The sequence below is a fragment of the Channa argus genome, chromosome 1, assembly GCF_033026475.1.
Source record: "Channa argus isolate prfri chromosome 1, Channa argus male v1.0, whole genome shotgun sequence".
Taxonomy (NCBI): Eukaryota; Metazoa; Chordata; class Actinopteri; order Anabantiformes; family Channidae; genus Channa; species Channa argus.
The window spans coordinates 8,099,950-8,124,678 of NC_090197.1; the positions used below are offsets into that span (position 1 = coordinate 8,099,950).

The window sequence follows — 24,729 nt, forward strand, 5'->3', positions numbered from 1 at the left end:
ACGACTGTCATTGTAATTGCCATCTCACCCGTCTCCATGTTGAGCAGAAGATCCTGGCAGTGCTGCTGGGCTTGTTGGACTTCTTTCTCCAGCTCCTGTCTTTCAGATGTCGTGAACAGAGAGCTTTCTTTGCTATCAGACAAGAAGTCAGACAACTGGGACTCAAGGTGATCCAGGACCTGCTGCCGCTCTGATGGAGACTGACATCGAACCTGAAGGATAAGGCACAGAGGGAGAATGTAAGAGGAAGAGAACAAGCGGACTGTAACAGAAAAGTAGTTAAGCAGCATATGCAAACAGCAGTTTCTCAGAAATGTGTACAGACCAAACATTTATGGGGGTTCATTTCCTGAAACACACACATACACACACAGAGCAACTCACCGTGTCCAGGTTCCATTCAGAGACGGTCCTGATGTCTTTGAGCAGGTAGTGCCAAGACACTACGCTCTTCATATTCACATGAAGCTGATGCCACAGAGACATGACCTTCTGGTACAGCTGCTCTGTTCTGTATACACACAAAAAGAGCATAAATGTGTGTCAATATGTAAATCTATAATAAATAAATAAATATTCAGCACTACAAGATAAGATTCAAGCCGTAAAAAAACGTAAAAACTCAGCCAAATCAAAAAGCTGCTGATTTTTACAGATACGCAGTATTTAGGGTTGAGGTAGAAAAACGTTATTTTATTACCTAAAAGCAGAAATAAACAGTAATACTTATACTATGCTACTTTTAAATTATCAGCAATCACAGTTTATCACTACTAGTTAATGACCTTGATGTTTTTTGTGTCTTTGCTTGTTATCAAGTTGATTCAGCAAGACATTTTTTTTTACTAAAAGAAATATCAATAGCCTTAGTAACCTGCTGGCTGTGTCAATGGCCTCCTGATTCAGAGGTGGGATGGTGAAGCACACTGAAGGGACCATGGCCTCATTCCCTGTGGGACTGATCACCTTCCACTTGCTCCTCTGAGAGTTATCCTCCAGCACGCACTCCTCTCCTCGGCTTATTGTGATCTGAGAGGAGAGAGGGGCCCACAGTGGAGGGGCAAACAGAGAGAGAGGGATGGAGCCACGAATGGAGGATGAAGAAGGGGATACATGGGGAAAAAAAGGGAATGAGGGTTTATGGCAAGACACATACGAGGAGCGAGTGAGGGAGGGAGGTCAGGGGGAAAACAAAGATGGAGATTAATATAAATGCATTAAAAAGATGACAAAATCAGAGAATGGTTAAAGAGAAGGTTAGAAAATAGGATGGATGATGGATGGATGGATGGATGGATGGATGGATGGAAGGAAGACAGGTCAGATGGAAAAGAGGGAGAAATGTTCCAGTGCAATCAGGGAGGAGAGAAGGAAAAACATGTAAACCAAAAAGCTGAAAGCAGTAAACTCATAGCAGAAGCCCCCAAATTTACTGTATGATATATGAACAACACAATGTTCAAAGCTGCTTCACGCCTCCAAACTGAAATCTTTTAGCACAGGATAAAATCGGAATATGAAATTAAAATGGGGCAAATGTTAGAATAAGTCTTTACCAGATGAACATTAGGCAAAGCCATGACTGCAATGGGAGTTTCAGGTCTTTAAATAAAAGGCTACAGCTGTACTGCCTAAACCCACCCACCACCCTCTCTCACCCCTTCTCTGCACACACACACACACTTCAATACATTAAGAATGCAAAGCTATGAACAAACAGTAAGTACATGAAGGGTAAAGCTAAAAGCTGTGGCTTGTTATTGCCTGTCTGACTGAACCTCAGAGGCATCTGCTGTGTTAAACTAGGTTCAGTGGCTGCCACCTGCCCTTATCACCTGTTCTCGGTGTAGTACTGCTTGCAAGGTACAGTGCAACGACCAGACTACTGAAGGCAACCTGACTGAGAGGTTATCATTCTCTTATTAAAGTTAGATCCATGCAAACTGTTTTTTCAGGAAGTGAAGTTAAAAGAATGAAATCTTTATCACTTTGCTGATTCTAATCACTTAGGTCACATAGAAGTATTTGTAGAGTCAATTTCAAAATTCAATGTGCACAGGGACCGTACACATTAGCAAACAGTAACTGATCCATGAACCACTACTGCGATAACAAAAACAGCTACGGATTAAATCCCTAACACTGATGTTTTGCTGCACTTAATAATTTTGAAGATTTAGTAATGACAAAAAAAATGTTTGTCCATTCATGAATTTAAAACCTTTAACTTGTCATTTACTTATAACTACTAGGAAAAAGACAAATAGGCAATTTCACCTCTTGCACGTCCAGTATTTTACACACAAATTATTGTTTACAGTACATAAAGTCAGCTGATAAGAGAGGGGCAACCACAGCACAGTGCGTGTGCAGTGTACGAATCTGAGGTGAGAGAGGGAGAATATAGGCAGCTATACCTGAACGTTTGTCTTGCCAGCCGAGCCGACAGATGAGAGGAAGGGAGGAAGATGAGGAGTAGGGACAGGAGGGAGTGAGAGGAGAAAGGCGGAAAGGTACACGAGGGTATGGAGATAAAGGAGAAAACACAGGAAAGTGAAGGAGAGAAAGATTACTTTAGGTCATGTGCAAGTTTGTCCAGAAGCTTGGTGATTACCAACATGGACCACTTTCGTGTGTGCGTCATCATCAGCACTGTGGCAACTTGCATCCTTATTAGGTTTTTTTTTTTTTTACAATAGAACTACCATCCTTCATCACCTGGTTGCAACACCTCACATACGATACACTTCAGCGACAAATTGACACTCAGGAATCTTAACACAGCAGACTAAAAATAGCAGCTTTAGGAACCAAGGCCGTGCCAAACTGCTGCTGTGCTGGGTGCTGGTTTTCTAATGGGCCAGCAAAGGGAATGGGACAGATGTATAATTGACCAGCTCTCAGGTTCCCCGAGGACATTGAAGCTGACAGCTGCATTGACAGCTCACTTGTTTCCGGGTGCTATACGGTGCTAAGTGGCACGGAGGGAAAAACTGCAGTTCTTGTCTCATTAAGAACATTTTCAATTTTTCACATCTTATGGGTTTCTGACTTTCTGATTTTTAGCCTTCGACAAACTTTAGTCCGTTTTGTGAGGGGAACATAGGCAACGATCACCCATTGTGAGAGCTGTTGTAAAGTATGAATTCTGGACTATAATCATGCTTATTCAGCTTCCAAATTAAGCGATGCCATTCGTACTTGACACTTAGTATGAAAAGAAAACAGTTGGTGCTGTTACACCCCCCCCCCCCCGAAAATATCCACTGCTGTAGCCTATTCATACATATGCACCAACTAAGCCCAGAAAAGGGTTTGTAGAGACACTATAATGCATCTAAGGAGAATTAACAAAAATGCATCAGCATTAGAAGAAACACCTAAAATAGAGCAGCCAGAAAGTGGCTGTGAGAGGTATTTGGAGAGGAAGTGCAGGGCATAGAGGTGGTTGGTGGTGAAGGTTAAACACAACAGAGTGGGAAGGAGGACTAAATAATGCATATACACATTTTTATGACATTGTCCTGGGAGCCACAGGATTCCTTTTATATAGCATCATTAACTCAGGTATCCGACTGGCTCATGTTTTCTATCTCTTCCTTCGGAGAAAGTTACTGTAAAGTGAGTCTTTACTGACTGGGAAAAAACGTGCACGCTAATATAATATAGGACCAAGGCTCTATTTGTACCTCTATTTGCCTGTAGTCACAGATGGCCTTGATGGGAGTTGCGGTTGCCAGGGTGCTCTCTGCGCTGCGGGGACGGAGCTGCACCACTGTCTTGGCCCGACCCACCAAACTTGCCACTGTACTCCGGTACTCAATCAGCTGCTCCTTCTCCTCCTACAGGAAAGGGATAATCATCAGACATGCAAACTGTTGATCATGTGTATATCGAGTTAGTCATACGATTTATTCTACTCGTCATTTGTAGATCTTTAGCAGGATGCCATCATTTTGAGTTCTGCCAGAAACAGTTAAACTGAGTCACTCTAACTGGTTTAGACAAGAACAAGACTACATTTAAGTTAAATGCTAGCATGCTAGAATTCCAGTGCACTAAAGTACATCTGAGGACTGTTTCAGTAGTGCAGGTATCAGATTATAAAAACATACTGGATGAAATGAACCTAATTCAGCTCAACTTGACATCAGTTTTTAATCTTTAGATTTGATGCCACAAGACTATGCCTAAATCAACAGGCACATTAAGAAAATGTGTCGGAATTGATGCAGATCCTGCAAGTGTTGAGGCTCTTTTCTGACTCGGCCTCTAACCATGAAACATTTAAGTGTGTGCTCTTCACCCAGACAGGTAAAATTAGATCTAGTTTCCGTTTTGCCCACAGCAGAGAGAGTCCTTAAGGAATTATTAAAGAGAGACAAACAGGTAGAGGGGAGGGGGTACAGAAGGGAAGAAACAGGCATTCTGGTGTGGTCTGGTCAAACAGCCAAATCTAAACAGAGGTGAAAGAGGCTGATTTAATTTCCCTTTTCTGTCTTTTATCTGAGTCAAACAAAAGGTTCAGCTGCCTGGACTGAGAGATGAAACACAGGGAACTGGAAACTTCAATAACTGTACTGTAGCTCGAAAATGATTAGCACACACACACACACACAAGCTCACAACAAAAGCAGGCAGAAGAAAACACACCGACACGTGACCACTTCAATAGCAAGTGCATATAGACACACGCAGCACTGTAAATAATGTAGATTGGGCACCGATCTGCAAAAACAGCAGCTGTTTGCGACACACGCACCTCTTTATTAAGCGGATGCGCTCACTGCTTTGGCCTGTGGAGTTTTGCCCGCACCAACTCTGCCATCTGCTTCAAGTCAGAGGTGTGTGTTTGTGTGTGTGTGTATGGTAGGAGTAAAGATGGCACGTTCACAAATGTGCCACTGGGGGGAAGATTCAGTGAGGCACTTTATAAAATATGGCTTCACCCGGTCGTGTGGCACACAGAGGCGGCTGAAGGCGGAGCCTCGCATCACTATAGATCTGTAGAGTTCTGTTTCTCCTGTTCCTTAGAAATCTTCACTTTCTAACGTTCCTTTTAGTGTCATATTTAAGATGTGTACAAAAAGAAGCAGCAGGGTTCTTGGGCAATTCATTGAAAAAAAAGCTATAAAATAGGCCGTTCAGTTTGCAACTCTACCAATATTTTCATACTCTCTTGACATTTGGTGAAAAACATAATGTGGAGAAGGGCTTCAAACACACACTGTGACCGTGACTAACCCAACAGCACAGACATGTTTCCTTCTATCGCTTTTGAGCAAGTTCTAACGAAGAAGACGTCAAAGTCAATCAACATGTGAACATGCTTCAGGTGTATAAGAGGGTTTAAGCTACGACTTGCTGCTGGAAGACATGACTACAGCCGACTACAGCTGACTCAGACTTGCCAGCTGCTTATTCTGGATTAGCTGAGACAACGTACATTATGAGGATGTACAGTGGGTAAGAAGATGGGTGGAGCAGGGAAAGGCAGAGGTGGACAGATTTGGTTTAGAGTCTAATAACATCATCTTCATTTCTAACACTTGCTTAATGTAGTCTAAAAATGCAATTCAAATCTTGAAAAGAGACACCTCTTGTCTTTCAAATTACTCAGAACTCTGGGTTAAATAGACATGGATGGATACTGTACCATGGAGTCCTGCAACAGGTCTTCCAGTTTGCTCAGTCTGCTGTTCTTGTCACATGTGTACTGTCTCTTAATGGTGTCCTGGAGCTGGCGCAGGTACGACTCACAGTCCCGGGCATCGCTCATGAACTGACAACAGAGACAGAAATAAAAGGCGTTAGGACAGTTTTGACAGAAACCGGTTGTAAGCCTGGTAAAAACCATTTACAAATCCAGTCAAGCTCACAGATCATCATATAAACTTAGTGTAAAAATGCTGCGAAACTGCAGCATCTAATTTGACCAAGAATCCCGCCAATTTTCTTAGTTATTTTTGTTTTAACTGTCAATTTGTGACCAGTGCTACTCCTACAGTGCAACAATACAATGCCATTTTGCCTGGTGCAACCTTTACCTGGAAGTATGCAGTGTTGTCTTTGAGATGTTGCTCTACACACACACACAGCTGGTCCACCCACTGCCACTGATTCTGCAGGGCTGCGCTGTATGCCTGATAACATAAGAGGACAGAGACAGAAGGAAGATGTTTGTGCCACGCTGCGCTTTAATACAAGCTATTAAGACACATTTTTATGAGTAGCTTTTTTTTTTCCTGGCCTGCTTTTTCTTTTTTCAACTAAGCAATGATGAGAAAATGAGGACACAAACACACGCGCTCTATAAGAACAAATCCCCACCTTAGTGTCGTTATTCCAGCGTTTAGGATTCTCATATAATACTAACTGCTTGTGGTAGATGCACGTAGCAGATCCGGTTTACAAAAGGGTGCACAGTTTGCCTGTTGCCCTTTTCAATATAATTTACATCTACAGGTTTTTAAAGAGCAGCAAAAACAAAACATCATAAAGGCCACGGTCAACTGAAAAGAGGAGGATTTTAACAAATTCATTTGGTTGCACTATTCCCATAGCTCACGGAGGCAAAATCAGACATTACTTAAAGGTCAGTCACTGATGCGAATCAAATCATGAATTCACCTCTAATGTCTGTTTGGCTGGATGGTTCCCCTGACACAGATGGTTGGCGGTTTCCTGGAGCGATCGCTTGACATCTCGTTTTTCATCGAATTCCAACCTCATTTCCTGTAAATAGAACATAAAAAAAAGAAGGATGGCTGAAGATGATGAAAGGATTCTTGAGGCACTGTACTGGTGTCATCCTGCATCTGTGTGCAAGGAACCATAATGATAGGCTGGGGTCTACAAGGCAGAGCCCCATGGGCCAGAGTGTCTGATGCTGCTGGTCATCTTTCTTGTTTGAAACAAGAAATAACAAGCACGGTCAGAATGACCGAAAAGAAAGGATGGGGAACCCTTATGCCAGGCTAATCTTTTTATTTCAATAATCAATAAGAGAGTCATCTCTTCTTGTAACATTACAGAAGTTCAGCAGTATATCGGTTTGTGCTTATTGACTTAAAGAAATCCACTTCCTTCCTCCACTCACGCTGTATAATTCTCTCTTGGCGTTCATGTTGGTGTTGTTGTCACTCCAGTCGTAGGAAACTTCCTCCTCCTCCCTCTCATTGAGCCAGATCAGCTCCTCGGTGCAGTCTGACACAAAGGCTTGCAGGCTCTCCAAGCTCCGCAGGCGCCATGACGAATGTTCCTACGGCAACCACACCAACAAACATCATTGTCGTGCCAATCAGCAGTGCAAAGAGAAATTAAAAACAACAAAACACACTCTATTCTCTACTTGCTCAGGTTATACTGTTGGTTTAGGAACATTTACAGGGATTTTAAGGACACTCGATTGTTTCCAAAAACTAATGTAATGTAAAAAATGAATTACATGCATTCATTGAACTATCTGCACACAGGTTTGTCCATAGCAAGAAAGTAGAGGAACCGAAGAGAGATGCACGTGGCTGTAAATCACTGAGAGCGAGGATGTAAGACTTTAAGAGACTGGAACAAAAAGAGTGTGTTTTCCTACTCAAGTAATACAAGGTAAGTTCTATGTACATTTGAGGACACATGTACACACAGAACAGTACAATGTCAGGACTCGATTATACATGTAGTATTAAAAATGTGGAGTCAAATAAATGTAAAGCGAGAAAAGGGGAAATTTGGGGAAAGCAGCAGAAGAGACAGCACAGTGGGATGGTTTCACCCAAAGAGCTGTCATGCTTTAATGGGATTAACTGAGGAGGAGGATCAAACTAGAAACAAAGAATTGTGTTACTAGAGACAAATCCACAGTTCTTTAACTGAGACTGACCAATAGTTTGCAGTACTGGTGCTCCAGCTTGGCCAGGGTTTCAGAATAACTGCTCTTGAAGTTGGGGGACACTTTAGCCTGAAGGAGAGGGCACAGAACGTCACGGCAAACCACAGCTCTCAGCAGAAATGTCTCCGTGTTAATGTACGGTAGAAATGTGTGTGTGTGTGTGTGTGTGTGTGTGTGTGTGTACCTCATAGCTCCGTGCCTCCTGCATGCTGCTCATTAGCTCCTCGATTGTAGCGTGGATTTTGTTGTGCTCTTGAAGGTTCTTTTCTACGGAGGGGAGGTCGGCACCCCACTCGGCACGCTCCAAAAGCTCCTAAAACAAACACACATCGACGGTCCTAAGCAAAGTCCAAATGAAAGACCACTTCCTTTCTTTATTTTAAGATTCCATTTCTGCCTTTATTTTTTTAAAGACTCCACCAGCTTTCGGTTTTGAAAGCAGATTTTATTCAAGCTATTTCATCTCGTTTCATATTTAATGAAAGTGTACGTGAGCAAATCAAATTTTCCCCTTACAATAATTTTCTTTATGTGCTACTTTACATTTACCCGAACATTATGGCCAATGATTCTTTAAAAGAGAATCTATAGTTTAAGTATCAAACAATTAGTTTTTTGGTTATTAATTTATGGTTTTGGTCCAAAAACAAAAATACCACTAAAATATGTTTTTATCATCATAAAATTAATATTGCTGACAATTCAAGAAATTTGAAGATGCGAAAGAGAAATAGTAACAGGCGATGTTTTAAAGACTATAATACAGTTCTTTAGCTGCATCGCTAAATGTAAACGTCACAGAGACTGACCTGTGTTTCCTCCACCCATCCAAGCAGCTCATAGATAAACCTCAGGCTTCCTTCGTCCTCTGATGAGGACATGGCCACCAGCTGGGAGCGGGCCATTGGACGCCGCAGGAGCGCCGCTCCGACAGCTCCCACTGCAGCCACAGCTCCCAGCAGTGTCTGGCCCAGTGACAAGCCACTGTCAGCGGCTCGCTGGCTGGTGAGCTCTGCGCCCGTGCTCCCCAGTGCCTGAGAGAAATGTCCTTTCCTGTAGACACTGGAACACTGCAGTCTGAGGGAGACCAGCTCCTCTTGAAGGCAGGATACTCTGACAATGAGACACGAAAAATATATAGGTGCCCTTGACTTCTTAAGTAGGTAGGTATGATGATTTAAGACGTTTTATGGAGAACGTTTTCTTTTTAAAGAAGAATTTAAGATGCTGGTTTCAGCATCCAGAAATGTCAAGTCAAATAACGTCTGACTATTCCTAACTATTCAGTTATCTAGAGAAATATTTATTTGGTTTGAATGTAGATTTTCTGAGATTATACTATAATAGCTTTTTAAAATGTTATTAAGCTCACACTAGTAGTCTGTGCTCGGCCCAGTCCTCTCTCTACCTGCTCTGATACAGCCTCATTCTTAAACTTATCTTCATAAACATGATAAACATATTGATGGTTAACATACATTACCACTATTATATATAGATAATTATACAACAACAGTATAATGAGCTGTTTGTATTCACTGATATTTAACAAAATAGTTTATATTAGATTAATCAAACTGTGATGGAGTTGAAGCTTCAACTTACTCAGAATTATTAGCACACACACACACAAAACGTCTTCATAAAATCAACGGCATCAAACATTTCTGTACTGACTCACCTGAATGCCAGTTGCTCCACCTGGTAATATTTCTCATCTCTGAGGACTTTGAGCTCCAGGTTAAGTTGCCTGATCAGAGACTCGCAGTCCTGGAGGTAGCAGGCCAGTTCTTTCTCACACTGCACTGCGTCGCTGCTCTCCATTCGAGACATGTCCTGCAAACCAGAGGATGGAGCTTTTGATCAGGTTTTTGTTTACTTCTATGCTCTGATTTTATGTTAGGCTACTTTTTTTATGAGGTATGATGTTTTGAGCTTTAGCATTTTCCCCCACACATATTGTCAGTACGAAATGCAGAAACCAATGTGGGCCTTATGACAAAAGCAGCCATTGCAGCAAGAGACATGGAGACAAGAGACATTCTCTCTTCAAGAAGCAGGAACAGTGGTGGCTAAATATGTTCTGTCCCAGAAGCACACTTACTTCTACACAGTACTACAATGGGAAATACTTGGGCAAATTACCCAAAGTTTACCCAACATAAATCAGAGGTCCCAGCAAATGTGTGTGAGGAAATGAAAAGGTACAGGGAAACAGTGTAAGCACTCACAGCCTGGAGTGTGTTCTTAGCAAGAGTGAGTTTCTCCTCACAGTCCAGGGCCATGTTCTGGATCTTATTGGCTCTCTGAAGCAGCACCTCCAGCCTGAAAACACACACACACAAGTTTCAATGGGCATCTCCTTTAAACACGCACTTGAAATCAAGGAGCATCAACAGACTTGTACACATCAGTTAGACTGTGTGTGTTCTTGATTTTATGCATATGTGTGAATGTGTACCTCTCCACTGCCGGTCGCAGGACCTTCTCTCTCTCTAGCATCTCCAGGATAAGTTTGCCCCACTCCTCTTCCAGGTCGTTGGGATGAAGGCCATGAGGAAGCTTAATACGGCCAAATTCTATCCACACCTGGATGGATACACACACAATGTTAAATATATACATGCTGTAACATCCTATTCTGCAATTCCATCCCTAAAACACAGGGATGCAAACGCAACAAAGACCTCATTAATTCACACGCGGGGTTAGTAGCGATTATAAGTCCCACCACAGACAAAAACTCTGATAACATCAGCTGAGTGGGAATAAAACAGGAACCATTATCAGTTATCATGTGTTTGTGTGCAATCAAACAATATGCCACATTGAACAGCATGTCGTTGCAAACTGCTTTGCTTCATGAGACAAATGAATGACTAAACCCACAGAAATAAACGGATAAAACTCTCCCTCTTTCCCCCTTAGCTGGACCCCATGACACACATGAGCCTTGCGCATGGTACCACATGTTGGTGAGATGTTCCTCCACCCTGCATCCTCTTTCTCCATCATTCACTTTCTTTCTGCCACTTCCCTCGGTTCATTCTCACCTCCAGGAGTTTGTAGAGGTGTTCGATATGACCTTTCTCGATTTCCTTTGTAGGGATCTCCGTTTCTTTGAAATGGACGTACTCGTTGTAAAGTGCCTGAAGGTGAAGAGGAACAGAACTTCCAGTTAAGCATTATAGGCTCAAATATTACCACAGGCTTTGTTTGAGGTCAAACGCAGAGTCGGCACCTGTTATCAGACGAAAAAGCTTTGTAATGACAGCCTCTCTATTCCTGGGTGGTCATTAGCTGGCTTCTCCATGGTTAGATCAAGCTACACATTTGTCTGCTCCACATTCCCACCTCCTTTTCTCTCCATCATGTTTTGACACTGTGTCAACTATTATTTCACTCACAGCAGCAAACTTTTGGTCACATAGTTGTTCTCTTCCTTCTTCAATGTCACACCTCTTTCCTGCAAGTCTCTTCACTGTTTCCTTCCATTCATTCTTTTAATCTAACATCCCCATAACAGAATTGAATTACAGCACCTACATTAAGTCCATACAGCCACAGTATAGCCCCAATTTTACTATACTGTAACTATAGTATAGTGGTACCACACACACAAAAAGAAACCTGCAGGTTTGTCCCTTTAGAGAGATGTAGCAACAAATAGCATGACAAAAACGCATTGTGTATATTAACCTTTAGTTCCACAGGGTTTTGGGGGAAGTTCTTGTTGGCCATGAGGGCCGTGTGCTGGCGGCTCCACTGGAGCAGAGAGGAGAACCTGGACTGATACTCTGACCATCGCTGGTCCACCTCCTGATGATGGAAAAAGAGAAGGAGCAGATGAAGGGAGACCAGACATCACAGACCAGAGCAGTGATTTCTCAGTGGAAACACACCACTCAAATTCACAGGCTGCATCAAAAAAAAAGGTATTTTAGGTTAATGATAAGCTTCATTTAACAAAAAGGAATTTGTAATAAATGACTACGACACTATTCCAAAAAATGCACCATCATTCGAAAGTTCCAGGTCATTACTCATGAAGCTGCACAGTTGAGTAACAATCAAAATGGAAATAACATTTCGGCTGAAAATGAAATGGACAAAAAAGGTGGAGCAACAATAGGTAATGCAGCAAGAGTGCTACAGCATATGGTATAAACAGCCATGCACTGCGTATTAAAAAGTTAATTAAAACTGAAAAATTCATAGACCATGACCTACAAATACAGCAATGTAAATCATTTTTGATGCAGGGAACGTGTAGGTAGAAGGAACGTGCAACATGTGTCTATAATGATCTCAAAGCTATAAATTGCTGCAAAGTAAAATCGGGGCATACATGTGCAGCGATGCCCTCTCCTCCCTCAGGGATCTTTGGGAAGGCATCATAGATGGAGGACACGTAGGTTATGACAGACTTCTCGTCGGGTGAGGGGACATCAACATCTGGTGAGAAATAAAAAGGTATTTAAATAAAGGATGATTGAAAACCTGCGGAAAGATTGTGTGAAGGTTTGCAAATCACCTCTGGCTCTGAATTAAAACGCAACTAATGGATTAAATGTCAAACTATAAGTAGTAGAAAATAGGTCTAATCATAAAACATGATAAGGCGGCTTGACAGCACTTCAAAGAAATACTTGTTTCAACGGAGGCTGAGGAAGCTAGGCTATATTTTCATGAATCTGCCCATCAATAAACACGAGAATCCCTGTTTGGAAAGCAAGAGGAAACTTTGAAATTCATACGACTTGAAACCACAGTTAGTTTCTGTAGCTACTATAGCTCAGACTGGCCCATCTCTGGGTGTAGCATGTATTTTATAGCACCCAAGGGAACACACAGCAACTCTTAGTGCTTGACTGGCAGTCAGCGTAAGGCAAAACCAATTATTCATTAAACAGAATCCCATACTTTCAGCCGAAAAACTAGCCCCAGAGCTCTGAATAGGTCGGCATCTGCCAAAATGTCACAGCTTCTAGCAAATTAATGGCGTCTTTTGAGTGGATTTTAATGCATTCGAGTGAAAAAAACGTGGCACGTCGAAAATTCCAACTCGTCTGAGCAGGCAGGAGATTTCAGATTAACAGCCTCACCCTCAGCGTCCAGCAGTCTGGTCACCCCCAACGACTCCGCAATCTCAAAGGCCTGTTCGAGGTTCTCACGGTTACTCTGCCGCGACACCACCTCCATGTCAATCAGGTCCGGCCTGGAAAAAACACACACAGAGGGGAAACGTTATCCGTTGTATCTCTGCTGTTTGTGCTGGTTAAAAAGCCTTCAGGGACCCTGGGAAACAGCAAACAAGACTGTTTTGTTTTTTTTTTTAAGTATTTTTTGTGAATTTAAAGCACATTAAAATGAAATACTATGCCGGCACAAAACTTCATTATTCTCAAAGATGTTATTATACAATTTGGGAATGAATGAAAATGTAATGTCTGAAATATCCTTAAAGCAGAATTATTATTGACAGTGGGTTAAGTCTCTTCTAGATTCAGACATAAGACATCATCTCGCTGTTCGTCCTCTAACCTGTATCTGTGCAGCAGAGCATTGAACATGCGCCCGTCGCTCCAGGATGAGCTGAAGTTGACACAGCGTAAGCCAGGGTAGCCTTCTGTTGCCTGCTGGCTCCATAATAACAGCTTCTCTTTGGCTGTGAGGTCGCCCGACTCACCGCTCACATAGATCTCTGAAATCTGGAGTGAAATAAGAGGTTTACAATCAAGGTCGACTCTTTTCTTGTCTGCAGAAATGTGACAAAGTGCTAAAAGAGCGAAACACTAATCATCAGTTGAGAGTTGTGTTGAGTCTGTTGCCGAATCAGGGGATGGTAGGAATAAGCCGACAAAATGAAACACATACAGCCACAGTGGCAGATATGTCCAATGAATTTGTCTCTGCATGAGACAAATATTCACTTGACTTGAGTCAGTTTGATTTAACCTATCATGTTTTTTCTTAAGGAAATAAGATTTTGATAACGATTTTGATAAGAGTTTGCTCCATGATCTTCAGTGTCGCCTGTTCATCAGCTCGTGCCCCCGACCACCCGACACTTCGCCTCCTTTTCATCTCCTGGTTCGTGCCTCCCCCTCCCCAAGCTCGAGCTGTCTTTTCAGTCTTTCATGTTCTTTCATCTTCCCGGCATTGGATCGATTTATGTCTTCTACATTCTGTCCACATTTTTAGTTTTCCATTCACAGCATACTGAAAATTAACAGGCATGATACACATGATCCATCTGGGCAAAAGGATGCAAACAACAATAACCGTGAAAATAGCCACACATTGTTTAGTTAGTGATAATCGATCGGAAACATGTTTGAAACTCTGCCGTAATCTGGAAAACTCTGTGGCCTCTCTTCTGTTACCGCATTCAAGTAGTACTGGACACATCTAAACACAAACAAACCACTTTATCAACACGTTTACAAGGGGCGAGTATGAGGAGAAGCCAGGTCACCACTGAGACTAACAGCTGCCTTATGTATGTGTTCCGCCCACTGAGCTACCAGACCACTCTGGCCATTTTCTCCTCTGTGCCGTTCTTCCCCTCTTTAATGCCAAGAGTCCACGGCTACAAAGGCCGAGTGATGGAAATGCAGTGACTGTTGGTGCTTGGCGCCCGTTACTGTTTTCAGTATTTTTCTGTTATTCCTCCTTTCTCTCACTCACTGTCCTATTCTTCCTCCCCCCTCTCTTTCTTTCAACATCTTTCCGTCTCCATCTCCCTCCCTGCTTCTAATATAGAGCAGTATAAAAGTCCAGTGTGTGCCAAAGGGACTGCAGCAACAGCCAGCAAGACAAGGGGGTGGTGAAAGGAAAAGAGAAGGAAACGAGAGATGAAAACGAGTTTCAAGGCCAACAGCAGAGGAGAGCATGCTTCATATACACACACCTGCTACATAAAGTAGTAAAATTCAAAGAAAACAACATAAATGTCCATATGCATGCACACAGATGAACACCGCTTATGTACAAACAAGGATGGAAATAAAAGAGCGGAATGAACATTATGTTGTCATACTGTTAACCTGCTCCAAAGAGACACTTTTCCAAATGATACAAAACTACAAACATTTATTCAACTAGTTTCTCACCAATTATAATGAGCAAGCAAAGGTACATAATAGAATTTGCAAGTTGAATGGAAATTTACACATGTGGATTCTGCTCTGTGTATTATATCTATCTGTATTCACCAACAACAGCCTTTGCAGAGAAACACAGAGCATCTGAATATTGATTCAGCCTCTATGTGATGCATCTTTATCGAGACTTTACAATCGTTTGTTCCTGCTTTGTAAAAGGTCTTCTGGTAATTTAACAGCAACAGAACTCCAATCAAATGTTCTAAACCCAATTGTTCACTGCCCAGTAAAATAAGGTTGTGATTTAAAAAAAGCCCGTGAGAAATTTAGCACATGTATATTGGATATCGTACACTGTGTATCCATCCTTTGGGACTTCCAGATACAGACCGACAAACTGATTATGGCCAACCAACTAAGCAGTGTTGGACAAACAGAAGAAAAAGGAATGAACATGAGAAGCTCAAGAAATACCAAGGGCTCAAAGAAGAGCTAGAAAAGATGTGGATGTTGAAGGCACAAGTAGTCCCCGTGGTAATAGGAACATTGGGGGCCGGGACCCCCAAACGGGGAGAGTGGCTTCAGCAGATTCCAGGAACATCAAGATCCGAGATCTCTGTCCACAAGAGTGCAGTCCAAGGACACTCAAGCTCCCAGGGCTCTGGTAGACGACCGGACGGGTCTGCGTAAGCATGTCTGACTCCACCATGTGAGTGTCTCCGCAGACGAATGCACAGAAACACACAGAGGTGTGAGTAAGGTCGGATGTCACCATGGCAGCGACATTCAGTGCAGCCATGATTCAGTCACAAACATCCACGATCCGACAGCAAGGCCCCTGAGGCTCTGGATCAGCCCTCTTTTTAGAAACACAGCCTCTTTAAAGTTGGCATAGAGCGGAGGAAGGATAGACAGGAAGAGAAGATAAAAGAAGAGAAAAGGAATTAACTATTATCTTAGTATTTGTGCCTCTGTAAAGGGTGGATGAAGGACGGATATGATGAATGACAAAACTCAATAGTAGGGCAGATGGGAGTGGTGGTTTCAGTACAAGCATGTGGTTAAAATACCGTAGTGTCATTATGAAGCAGCCATCTCACCGATGAATGCACATTCCATTTTATGGAGAGAAGGGCATCACACACCAACATACATAAGACCGATGCACTTTAACACTATACACGACATCAGCTGTGCTGCCCAGCTCTACTGTGCTGTCTTAATAATGTGTGGAAAAAAAGAGAAAAAAAGAAATATGGAAGACGTCAACTGCTGTGTTACTGCAGTGGCTGCAGCAGCTTTTCTATTTTTTTCAAGGTGAGGAAGAGCCGATCATCCGTGAGCAAGCACAGAAACTCACCCTTTATTACCATTCTTGCAACTGAACCCACAACATTTCGTGCAACAAAAACTGCAAACACATGTTCCACACACAGAGACTCCCCTGGACCATAATGGAGCTCTGTGCAGTTTGCCTTTTAACACAGTGAGCCAAGCTCTTTCAGTCATGCCCTTTACTCCAAACACAGCATATTTTGTAGGTGAGATGCTTCACCAACATCTGTCTGTTGGTATCTCGGATGTTGGTAGTGAAATTTTCCTCTCTAGGTAACTGTAAGTTGATCTAAAAGAAAGAAGAAAGAACCCCTCAAACTTTTTCCATGTATATGTAGCCATTCAATTCACCATTTGATGCAGAAGTAAATTTCTGGGTTATTATGGCACCAAAACATGCCTGGAGCACAGTTACATTCCTAAATTTGTCTAAACCTGGTTCCAGTTTTTCCATGTTGAAATTAAGGCTTTGCCGTTCTTATCCTACCACAGCAGCATGCAGCTTGACCACTATTAACGTTTGGATTTAATGAAAAAGGAATTTCTCCAAGGCTTCAAGAACTAGCTGACTGACACAAAAACACAACCCCCCCCAAAAAAAGAATGGGCTCAACACAAGTCCAGAATGCCAGCAGAGAAAATTTCCTTAGAATATGATAGAATGGTAATGTTAAATTCACCTCTGCTTACTCCTAAACACACACACACACACAAAAATGGTTCTAGCCAAAAATGGCCAGAGCTAGTCAGACACAGACACATAGTTATATTATTATATCGTGTGCTTCCACCATGAGGAAACCCTGTCATTTGAGAAATGACCCTTATCTCACACACACACCAACACCCGCCCTGTCCGTCTCTCACACTTTAACAGACGTTGCTAGTCAGGGATCACGTGCGTATGCTGTGAGGAAAATAACAAGCGACGGAGGAAAACAAATGAGAAGGAAGAAGAATGGGACGGAGGGTTCTGGCGAAGAATGGATGGACAGTCTGTGCAGTGGTGATTAGCGTCTGGGGACAGGGACGGAAAGAATGGAGGGAGGACTACTGCCTTTCGAGAACTGATAACAGTAACATGTGACCACATGCACCCGTAAAAACCCTAAATGGCCGTAAACATGGTGCACAAGTGTAACAAAGGCACAGAACTAGCAATCCCTCTCCTGGCACTACAGTCACCTGGTCCACAAACCAGCAGGTCTAACGTCGCTAATATAGCTCCATTTTCTGCTACAAATCCAAACTGGTTATTAGCTCCAGTTTCACCACTATGTTGATGAAGTAAACCAATTTAGAAAAACCTGTAGGCTCCAGCTACATCTTCTGCTTTGGACCCTTCACATGTCGGCTTTGTTTAGGAGCTGGAGAATCGGGTAAAATTGTTAATCTAATCATGTTTTGGGCCTCTCTTATACTCGATTGTGTTTTTTCTTAGTTGCCCAATAGAAATTGGTTCAATGTCCAGTACTGGTGAGCACCTCTGAATCAATGTACTGAACACCTGAACACCAAAAACACAAATATCTGAGAGAAATGACCAATCCATTCGACGTCTGGACGAAAGCACACAAACCTGTGGCAGGTATTTTACAGCGGCTTGTTGTTGCAGTGACAGTGGACTCTCCAGCATGGAATCCAGTCTCTCTGATGAGCTACTGGTTAGCCCTCCCCAGTCTGTCTGACTTGGAGTGGTGCCTGCCGTTTCTGGAGAGGTCAGCGGCAGGTCGCTGGCGTAGCCCGACTCCAAATGAGTCGACCTCTCTTGCGCATAGGCTGGAGAGCCCAATTTAAATCCTTTTACAGCCATAGGTTCCTCAATCTGCAGTTGGTTCGAGCAGAGAGTGAACCCCTCTGCAGACATTTTGGGTCTGCTTTTGTCATCCTCCGACACCAGGACTTTGAGAATGTTTCCTGTGACCGGAGATCGGGCAGAGGGCTCTTTACACATCTCTACTTCGCTGTCACTTTCACCCCTCCACACTGGAGAGCCATAGTCAGTGGGGTACACCGTCCTCACCACACAGAGTTTACCGTCCACCTCTCGGATATGGACCACACCTTTGCACTCGCTCTCTGCAGGAGCTTGCACCATTGCTAATGTGCCTTCAGATTGTGTTTTTTCCTTCTCGTGCCTCTTTCCCTCTCTCTCTTCTCCAACCTGATCATTTTTCTCTTTCTTCTTTCGGAGTACCCAAGGCTTCTCCAGGACCCCCTGGACTTTCTCTCTAACAAGGCACACCCTTCCTCCACCTGGGGTAGTGCTGCCAAGAGCTGGGGCTGTGTTTACTGGGGTGGTGGCGGTGGTTTGGCTTGGGATGCTAGACACATCTATAATTGCACTGACAGTGTCTTCCTCCCCTGGAAGGCAGAAGACCCCTCTCCAAGCTGGGCTGGGCTTAGGGGAGACTTCAAGTATTCTGTTGCCCAGAATGCCCCCTATGCTGGCAGTCGTAGAGCCGGGGGAAAGAGTATTGCTGTGTGGATCAGTTCTGGAATAAGCTAACTGGGTATCAGGCACTGTTATAAGACTCCTAGCTCTGTTGCTAAAATCCGAGTCTTCTGTTTCTACCACTGCAGCTCTCCCCTGTTTTTCATCAGCCTCGTGTTTTCTTTGTTCCTTGGAGTCGTCTTGTTGTCTGCCTTCTTTCCTAATCTTCTTGCCCTTGTGTTTACATCTGAAACGCAGACGCTTCTTTGGAGAAAGTGGGGTGGCTCCATTGGGTTCGCCCTCCTGAGGAGGCCTAACACAACCCATGGAGTTCCCCATATCTTGATGTCAAAAGAGATTATTAAATACAAAAAAAACAGGGGCAGTTAATCCATGACAGAGGTTAAATAAATGTTTCTTTAGAGCAAAATTTCATTCCTTGAAAAAGACACTGCAGAGTAAGTGTTCAGAGGCTCCCAAGTTGCTGACAGCTCCCTCATGAATCTGACACCTGTGAGAAATGAAAAGTCAGGAGGGGCAGGTTTAGCTCCGTTTTCCATGGCACCATCTTACATACAAACCAGTGAACAGAAAGACGGCGGGTGCAAACTGTCAAAGAAGGAGAGAGGGACAGTCAGTCTTTTTCCTCAGACAGTGATTGGTTCAGTCGCGGGGCAGGTGGCTGTAGCCTGATGTGTCACAGCTCACGCATGTCCTCATTTCCTTCACGTCAACTGAGGTTGATTCAGGCAGCGCAGTGGCCAGCTTGGCTCTCTAAGAACCCTGCTGTGCAACAGTGTATGTATATATGCAGGCAGCTGGCTTTTATACTTCAGTCCCAGAAGAATTGAGGTTATAGTCAAGGACGTGAGGACACACAACAGATCCACAAAGGAGGAGGAAAATAGATTTATTTAGGGCCAGGAATCGCATTTATCACCAGACTTTTGGCAGGTGACCTATTACCTGGTGTAAGGGAATGTGTCAGGCAGAATGAGGAGTCTAGTGCTGTTCAGCCTATTAGTAAGGCTCCAGCTACATGTGTCTGTGGGTGACGTGAAAGCAATGTGTAAAACTCAAGAGTGTGTATGAACTGCAGGATTTCTGAAAGTACGGCAAGGAGGCTCATGTCACGTCTTGATGCAATGTTACACTCCTTTACGCCCGAGAGATGACTCCTGCTCAGTGAAGTGCAGATCCCATCTTGCATTCTTGGGCAACCACAAACAAAGTGATGTCAGGCTTTCCAGTTTCAGGCGTAATCCGGGAGCTCCATCTACACCCACATCGAGCAGCTCTCCGAATTCATGAATTAATGATGCCTCTCTCCTGCCGTGCTAATGTTATTGCAGTGCGAGAGGAGAGAAGTAACGCCAGTCTGCCACACAACACAAACCTGTAAGAATCCTATCGGTCACAGTGCTCAGAATGAACGTAGCATAAACGGGGATGCTATTGATATCCCTCATAGTAACAGCAAGCTCATGGTCTCATTGTGCTGAGGCAACACAGTGTCCAGATTAGCTGTGGGTGAGAAATAGTGTGCAGTTAGCCAATGCTGCCACAGATTGCTGGGAGAAACAGCCAATACTCTGACAGCTTGGTAAATACTCAATGAGAGCATTCACTCCCCACCCTGATGCCTCCAGTCATCCACCCACGATTTATGCTGCTTGTTGAGCTCGTGTCTCACGTGATGTGTCAATCCTTCTAGCATGTGCGTTTCCCTCGATTCAAGGGACTGTTGTTATCAATGCTTTGAATTCAAATCGGCTGGCTTCACTTGCTCGAGTTGACAAGATCGGCAGCCATTGTCAATATTTATTGAACAGATACCTGCAGATTCAGCTCTGACAAAACCTGCAAAATGTGGCCGTGTGCCTTAGTAGGGTGCCAGTCTAAATCTGGAGGCAGACAAATGCAGACAGACTCCACCTTTAGCTCCCCAGACAGCTTAGCATCACATGCCTCTCCCTCAGATACCAGTTGGGAGATTCCTCCTACCTCGGTGTTAGAATCCTTAGGGGCCAGAGCTCCCTGGGAATTGTATTCAAATACTGTCCAATCATAAACCTCTTGTGTCCTGCTGTCAGTCTTCCTGTTACTCAGGCAAGCTTCCCCTTCATCAGGTGGTGCAGTGCGACGATGCAACAGCTTGATGAAATCCACAGTTTGCATGAGGTGGGGGATATTTAGACCATGTCATCAGCCGAGACAAAAAACCTGACTGGAGGGGGAAAAAAAAGTCTTTCATTTGGTTTCTCTTCTCTGATCCTTTTTATCCCTTAACAGTTCCTTACATCCAGTAGATCTAACTACGAAGAGGCATCTAAGGTAAAAGCAGGAGCAAGGGAGGAAGAGACGGGTCCCCCAGTCAGCTTAGCTAAGGTCTTGTCAAGATCCAGTTCTGGTAGTAGAGCTACTTGTCATACAGATGTGCCTGGAACAGAGCTAAAAGGATTCATAGTCCAGTGAAGGGCAGTTCCGAACTTCACACAACACAGCGGCAAAGGATAGGACAAGCTGGTCCCCACTCCATAACCTCTTAAAAAACATAAGGGGAGCATGGACAGGAACATAGGGCGTCTCCGGCTGGAAAGAGACTGTGGCTATGTGAGACAAGCATGGCTGGACTGATCCGATTGATACGGTGGAGGCTACAGAAACAGCAAGTGTGTGCCTGTCCAAAAGAGAGTATGAGTGTGCCTGCAAGGTCGGGCGGTCCCCCGGTTAGCTGTGTGAGCCATTCTGTATACGTGTCCATGAGAGTGTCCTGTCCTGCTGTGCATTTGTGGTTTGAGGCCTTGCTGGTCAGGGAAAGCCGGGAGTTTCAGTGACAGCAGGCAGCCTGGATTCGTCTCTCCACTGCCTGGCTTCGCTCCTCTGCTTTATCCCTCATTCACAGACGCCGGCAGAGGTATAGAAAAGCTTTCATCTCCCGGCTGCTGCAGCCTCACACTCTCTACTGCTCGATCTCTTACTTGCACAATCCAACCCTCCCTCCTCGTCTCTCCTCCTCCCTCTATCTGCTTCCTCATTACTCCTGCCCCTCTCTCTCTCTCTCTCTCTCTCTCTCTCTCTCTCTCAGCTGAAAGTGAGCAGCTTTCTATGCCACAAACACACATACACACACACACTTGACCCAAAAGCTTCCCAGCTAAACAGCAAAAAGAGGGAGATCAAATCCAAATCACAATCGAGCTGTTGCCCCGCGCAACAAAAATGAGAAAAGGGTAAAATAAGCACGTCAGTCCGTCCCACACAAATATTCCATTCAATCTCCATCTGCCCATCACACTACAGGTTGTGAATAGATCTGGGGGGAAGAAAATCTGCAGGGAGATGGAAAGACTGAGATTTGAGGGAATTAAGAAAAGTTGAATAGGACAGAGGAAATAGGGGAGGGGATGGACAGAGGCTGTGAAAAGAACCAAGAACTGAGTGAGGGTGGGAAATGTTCTATACATTTTATGCAGAGGTTTTAATCCAGAAGTAGCTGTGCATTTAGTATCACTTTGTACAATGCAAACAATGTTAAAAATCAGCGAGGAGCATTTTAAAGCACAGCACAGTTTACTAAATTTCTATACCTGGATGCTACTGGCATTAAATCCCCCAGATTAGCCCAGAATGCCCCATTTCAATCTGACTTGATCAACAGTCAGTGCTGTGCTGAAATGACTTCACAGATGGACTGATGTCCGTCATTAGTTTTTAGTACAAATCTCAAATATTTACTAGTTCCAGCTACTTAAATGTGACAAATATACTTTATTTGTATCTATCTTTATATGTACATTTTCTTTTTTTTGTCATCTTGTAAAACTGGGATTTTAGAATCTGAAAAATAATTCATAGATGATTTAAGTACAAAAGAACAAAGCATTAGTTAAATAAAATTACAAAATTAAACAATATAATAAATGTGAATCATTAACCATATAGCTTGGCAGTAACTGTGCAGTAGATGCAGATGTATGAACCTATACTATGCACATGCACCACGTGCCTAACAGCTGCCGAATGTTTTCCAAGAGACATAAAGATGGAGACTGCTAACAGGCAGTAGTGGTCTCAAGTGAAAGCCATGGCAGTTCATCTTGTCTCATTAACCTAAAGCGTAAGAGAACAACACACAGAAGAGTGAGAACCAATGAGGGAAAAGCACTAATCATCTCCCTAAGGCTTTCATCCCTTCACTGTGGCTGCATGCCACCATGAGCTGTGGCAATCAGATTCCAAAAACCATCTAAAGGCTTCATGTTGCATGTTGGACTATTTGAAGCCCTTTTGATCAGGTTCTTTTGAATAGGGGGCACTAAAGCACAGTAATGGACCTTTTAATTATCGTGATTAAGTTTCTTTTTACGCACAGAATATAAGATGCTGAGCCATTCTATCACAAAGCTGATCGAAGAGGCAAATATGAAAAATATAACTTCAGCCAAATAACTAACAATACAAAGAAATGATAAGTGACTGAAAACAAAGTTTAAATTTGTGTTGCTTGGAGCGATCACGTCTGACTTGTGTTGAAAAAGGACTCACAAATGCTAAATAGACAAAAGGGATTTGCGCTGAAGAGGTTTTAAAAAGAACTAAAGGTGAATACCTTTAAAGTTTGTGTCTCAAGCTCTTGGTGCAGTAGCTCTATGAATTGAGCATGACATCAGCATAATTTCACTAAATGCATCCAGTAATGTCACATTAAGTTAGGAGGCACTTATTAAAGCACAGGGGTATACTTAAAACCTACATGTTTCTAGCAGTTAATGGCCTGTAATTGTCACAAACTATCACCATAGATGCTGATGAATCCATAATCGGGCCTAAATTAGTACCTTTGAAAAACACAAACCGAGTCCACCTGCTGTTTCTGCTATGAGGACGAGCAGAGACACTGATTTCCTCACCAGCCCAGAAATGAACTCATTAAGAGTTAGCAGGGACATACAACTGGCTCAGCCAATCACAGTTAGACACAGTGTAGCAGGAGGTGGGGCCCCGGACAGGGACGTCTTCTTCACTTGGCTGGCACTTCCAACCAGCCCGATCATCTGTCAAACTGAGTAAACCGATGACACCTAGTGGTAAGATGAAGAAGCTACAGCTTGGTTTACATTTGTTTCCAATGGGACAAATGGTGGCAAATTATCGCGGATCCGTTTCTGCTGTGACAGCTGTTAAGGTTCGTTGCATTTACACTAATAGGTATGAAGGTTTGAGTCCCATGCGTGAGAAACATGACTCAAGGTAAGTGGCACTAAAACAATAGATTTAAAGGACAGCTTCACAATTTTTCACCTCTACCCTAAAACTACAGTCAGGTGCTCTCATGAATGATGAAACCTATTGACGCTCTTTATTTCCCTCTCGTACAATGAAACTCAAGGCAAACACAAAAAGGACTAAGAACGCAGGACAGGACGGGCAGGACGTGCACGCTGAAGACAAGACTAAAGCACTTCAAAGTTCACAGGGTGTTTGACTCCAGTAGGACTCCAGATAAAACAGCTTGATGCAAACCGCAGCCGCCACTTCGCCTGTGACTGGATGTACCGGTAAAATAATGACTAACAGTTATGACCCAAATAAAAAGTGATAGGCCAGTGAGACAGTTCCTATAATTAGATGAAGTGCCAAGTCACTCATCTCAGTGGGAATTATGTAGAAATTGTAGATTTTTCTACTTGTCTGGGCCAGAAAATCAGTCACAGTTAATATTTTTGAAGCACTGTATATAACAAATATATCCAACTGGGAGCTGTGACTTAACACTGTGATTTAAAGCATACAAACTTACATGTGCTATCGTCACGCTAAAATTAACAATTGTATGAAGAAAACTGCATTTTGTGACAAAATGTATTGTATGAATCTACATTGCGCTGACACCATGTATATTCACAGAATTTGTGCATTAAAACTTGAACATGTCAGTGTGTTCTTGAGGTTAATGTTTTTCT

The 24,729-nt window shown here is 43.2% G+C and overlaps 1 protein-coding gene across 21 annotated transcripts in view; it reads right to left on the reverse strand.

Moving 5' to 3' along the window:
- Positions 1-24,729, reverse strand: part of macf1a (microtubule actin crosslinking factor 1a) — a 194,909-nt gene that overhangs the window by 82,812 nt on the left and 87,368 nt on the right. For 9 of the 21 annotated variants that reach the window (XM_067479025.1, XM_067479114.1, XM_067478944.1 and 6 more), the window contains 19 exons: positions 13,433-13,599; positions 12,994-13,106; positions 12,237-12,343; positions 11,588-11,707; positions 10,942-11,037; positions 10,350-10,477; positions 10,120-10,213; positions 9,570-9,724; positions 8,698-9,001; positions 8,073-8,201; positions 7,880-7,957; positions 7,100-7,261; positions 6,631-6,735; positions 6,048-6,143; positions 5,657-5,782; positions 3,690-3,842; positions 875-1,029; positions 385-511; positions 29-212 (listed from right to left, as the gene is read on the reverse strand). In XM_067479025.1, coding sequence (XP_067335126.1) covers positions 29-212; positions 385-511; positions 875-1,029; positions 3,690-3,842; positions 5,657-5,782; positions 6,048-6,143; positions 6,631-6,735; positions 7,100-7,261; positions 7,880-7,957; positions 8,073-8,201; positions 8,698-9,001; positions 9,570-9,724; positions 10,120-10,213; positions 10,350-10,477; positions 10,942-11,037; positions 11,588-11,707; positions 12,237-12,343; positions 12,994-13,106; positions 13,433-13,599 — 2,599 coding nt within the window. Of the gene's footprint in view, positions 1-28; positions 213-384; positions 512-874; positions 1,030-3,689; positions 3,843-5,656; positions 5,783-6,047; positions 6,144-6,630; positions 6,736-7,099; positions 7,262-7,879; positions 7,958-8,072; positions 8,202-8,697; positions 9,002-9,569; positions 9,725-10,119; positions 10,214-10,349; positions 10,478-10,941; positions 11,038-11,587; positions 11,708-12,236; positions 12,344-12,993; positions 13,107-13,432; positions 13,600-17,908; positions 21,747-24,729 lie in introns of those variants that run through there. The other 12 variants (XM_067478239.1, XM_067478162.1, XM_067477903.1 and 9 more) reach the window with 5 other exon arrangements.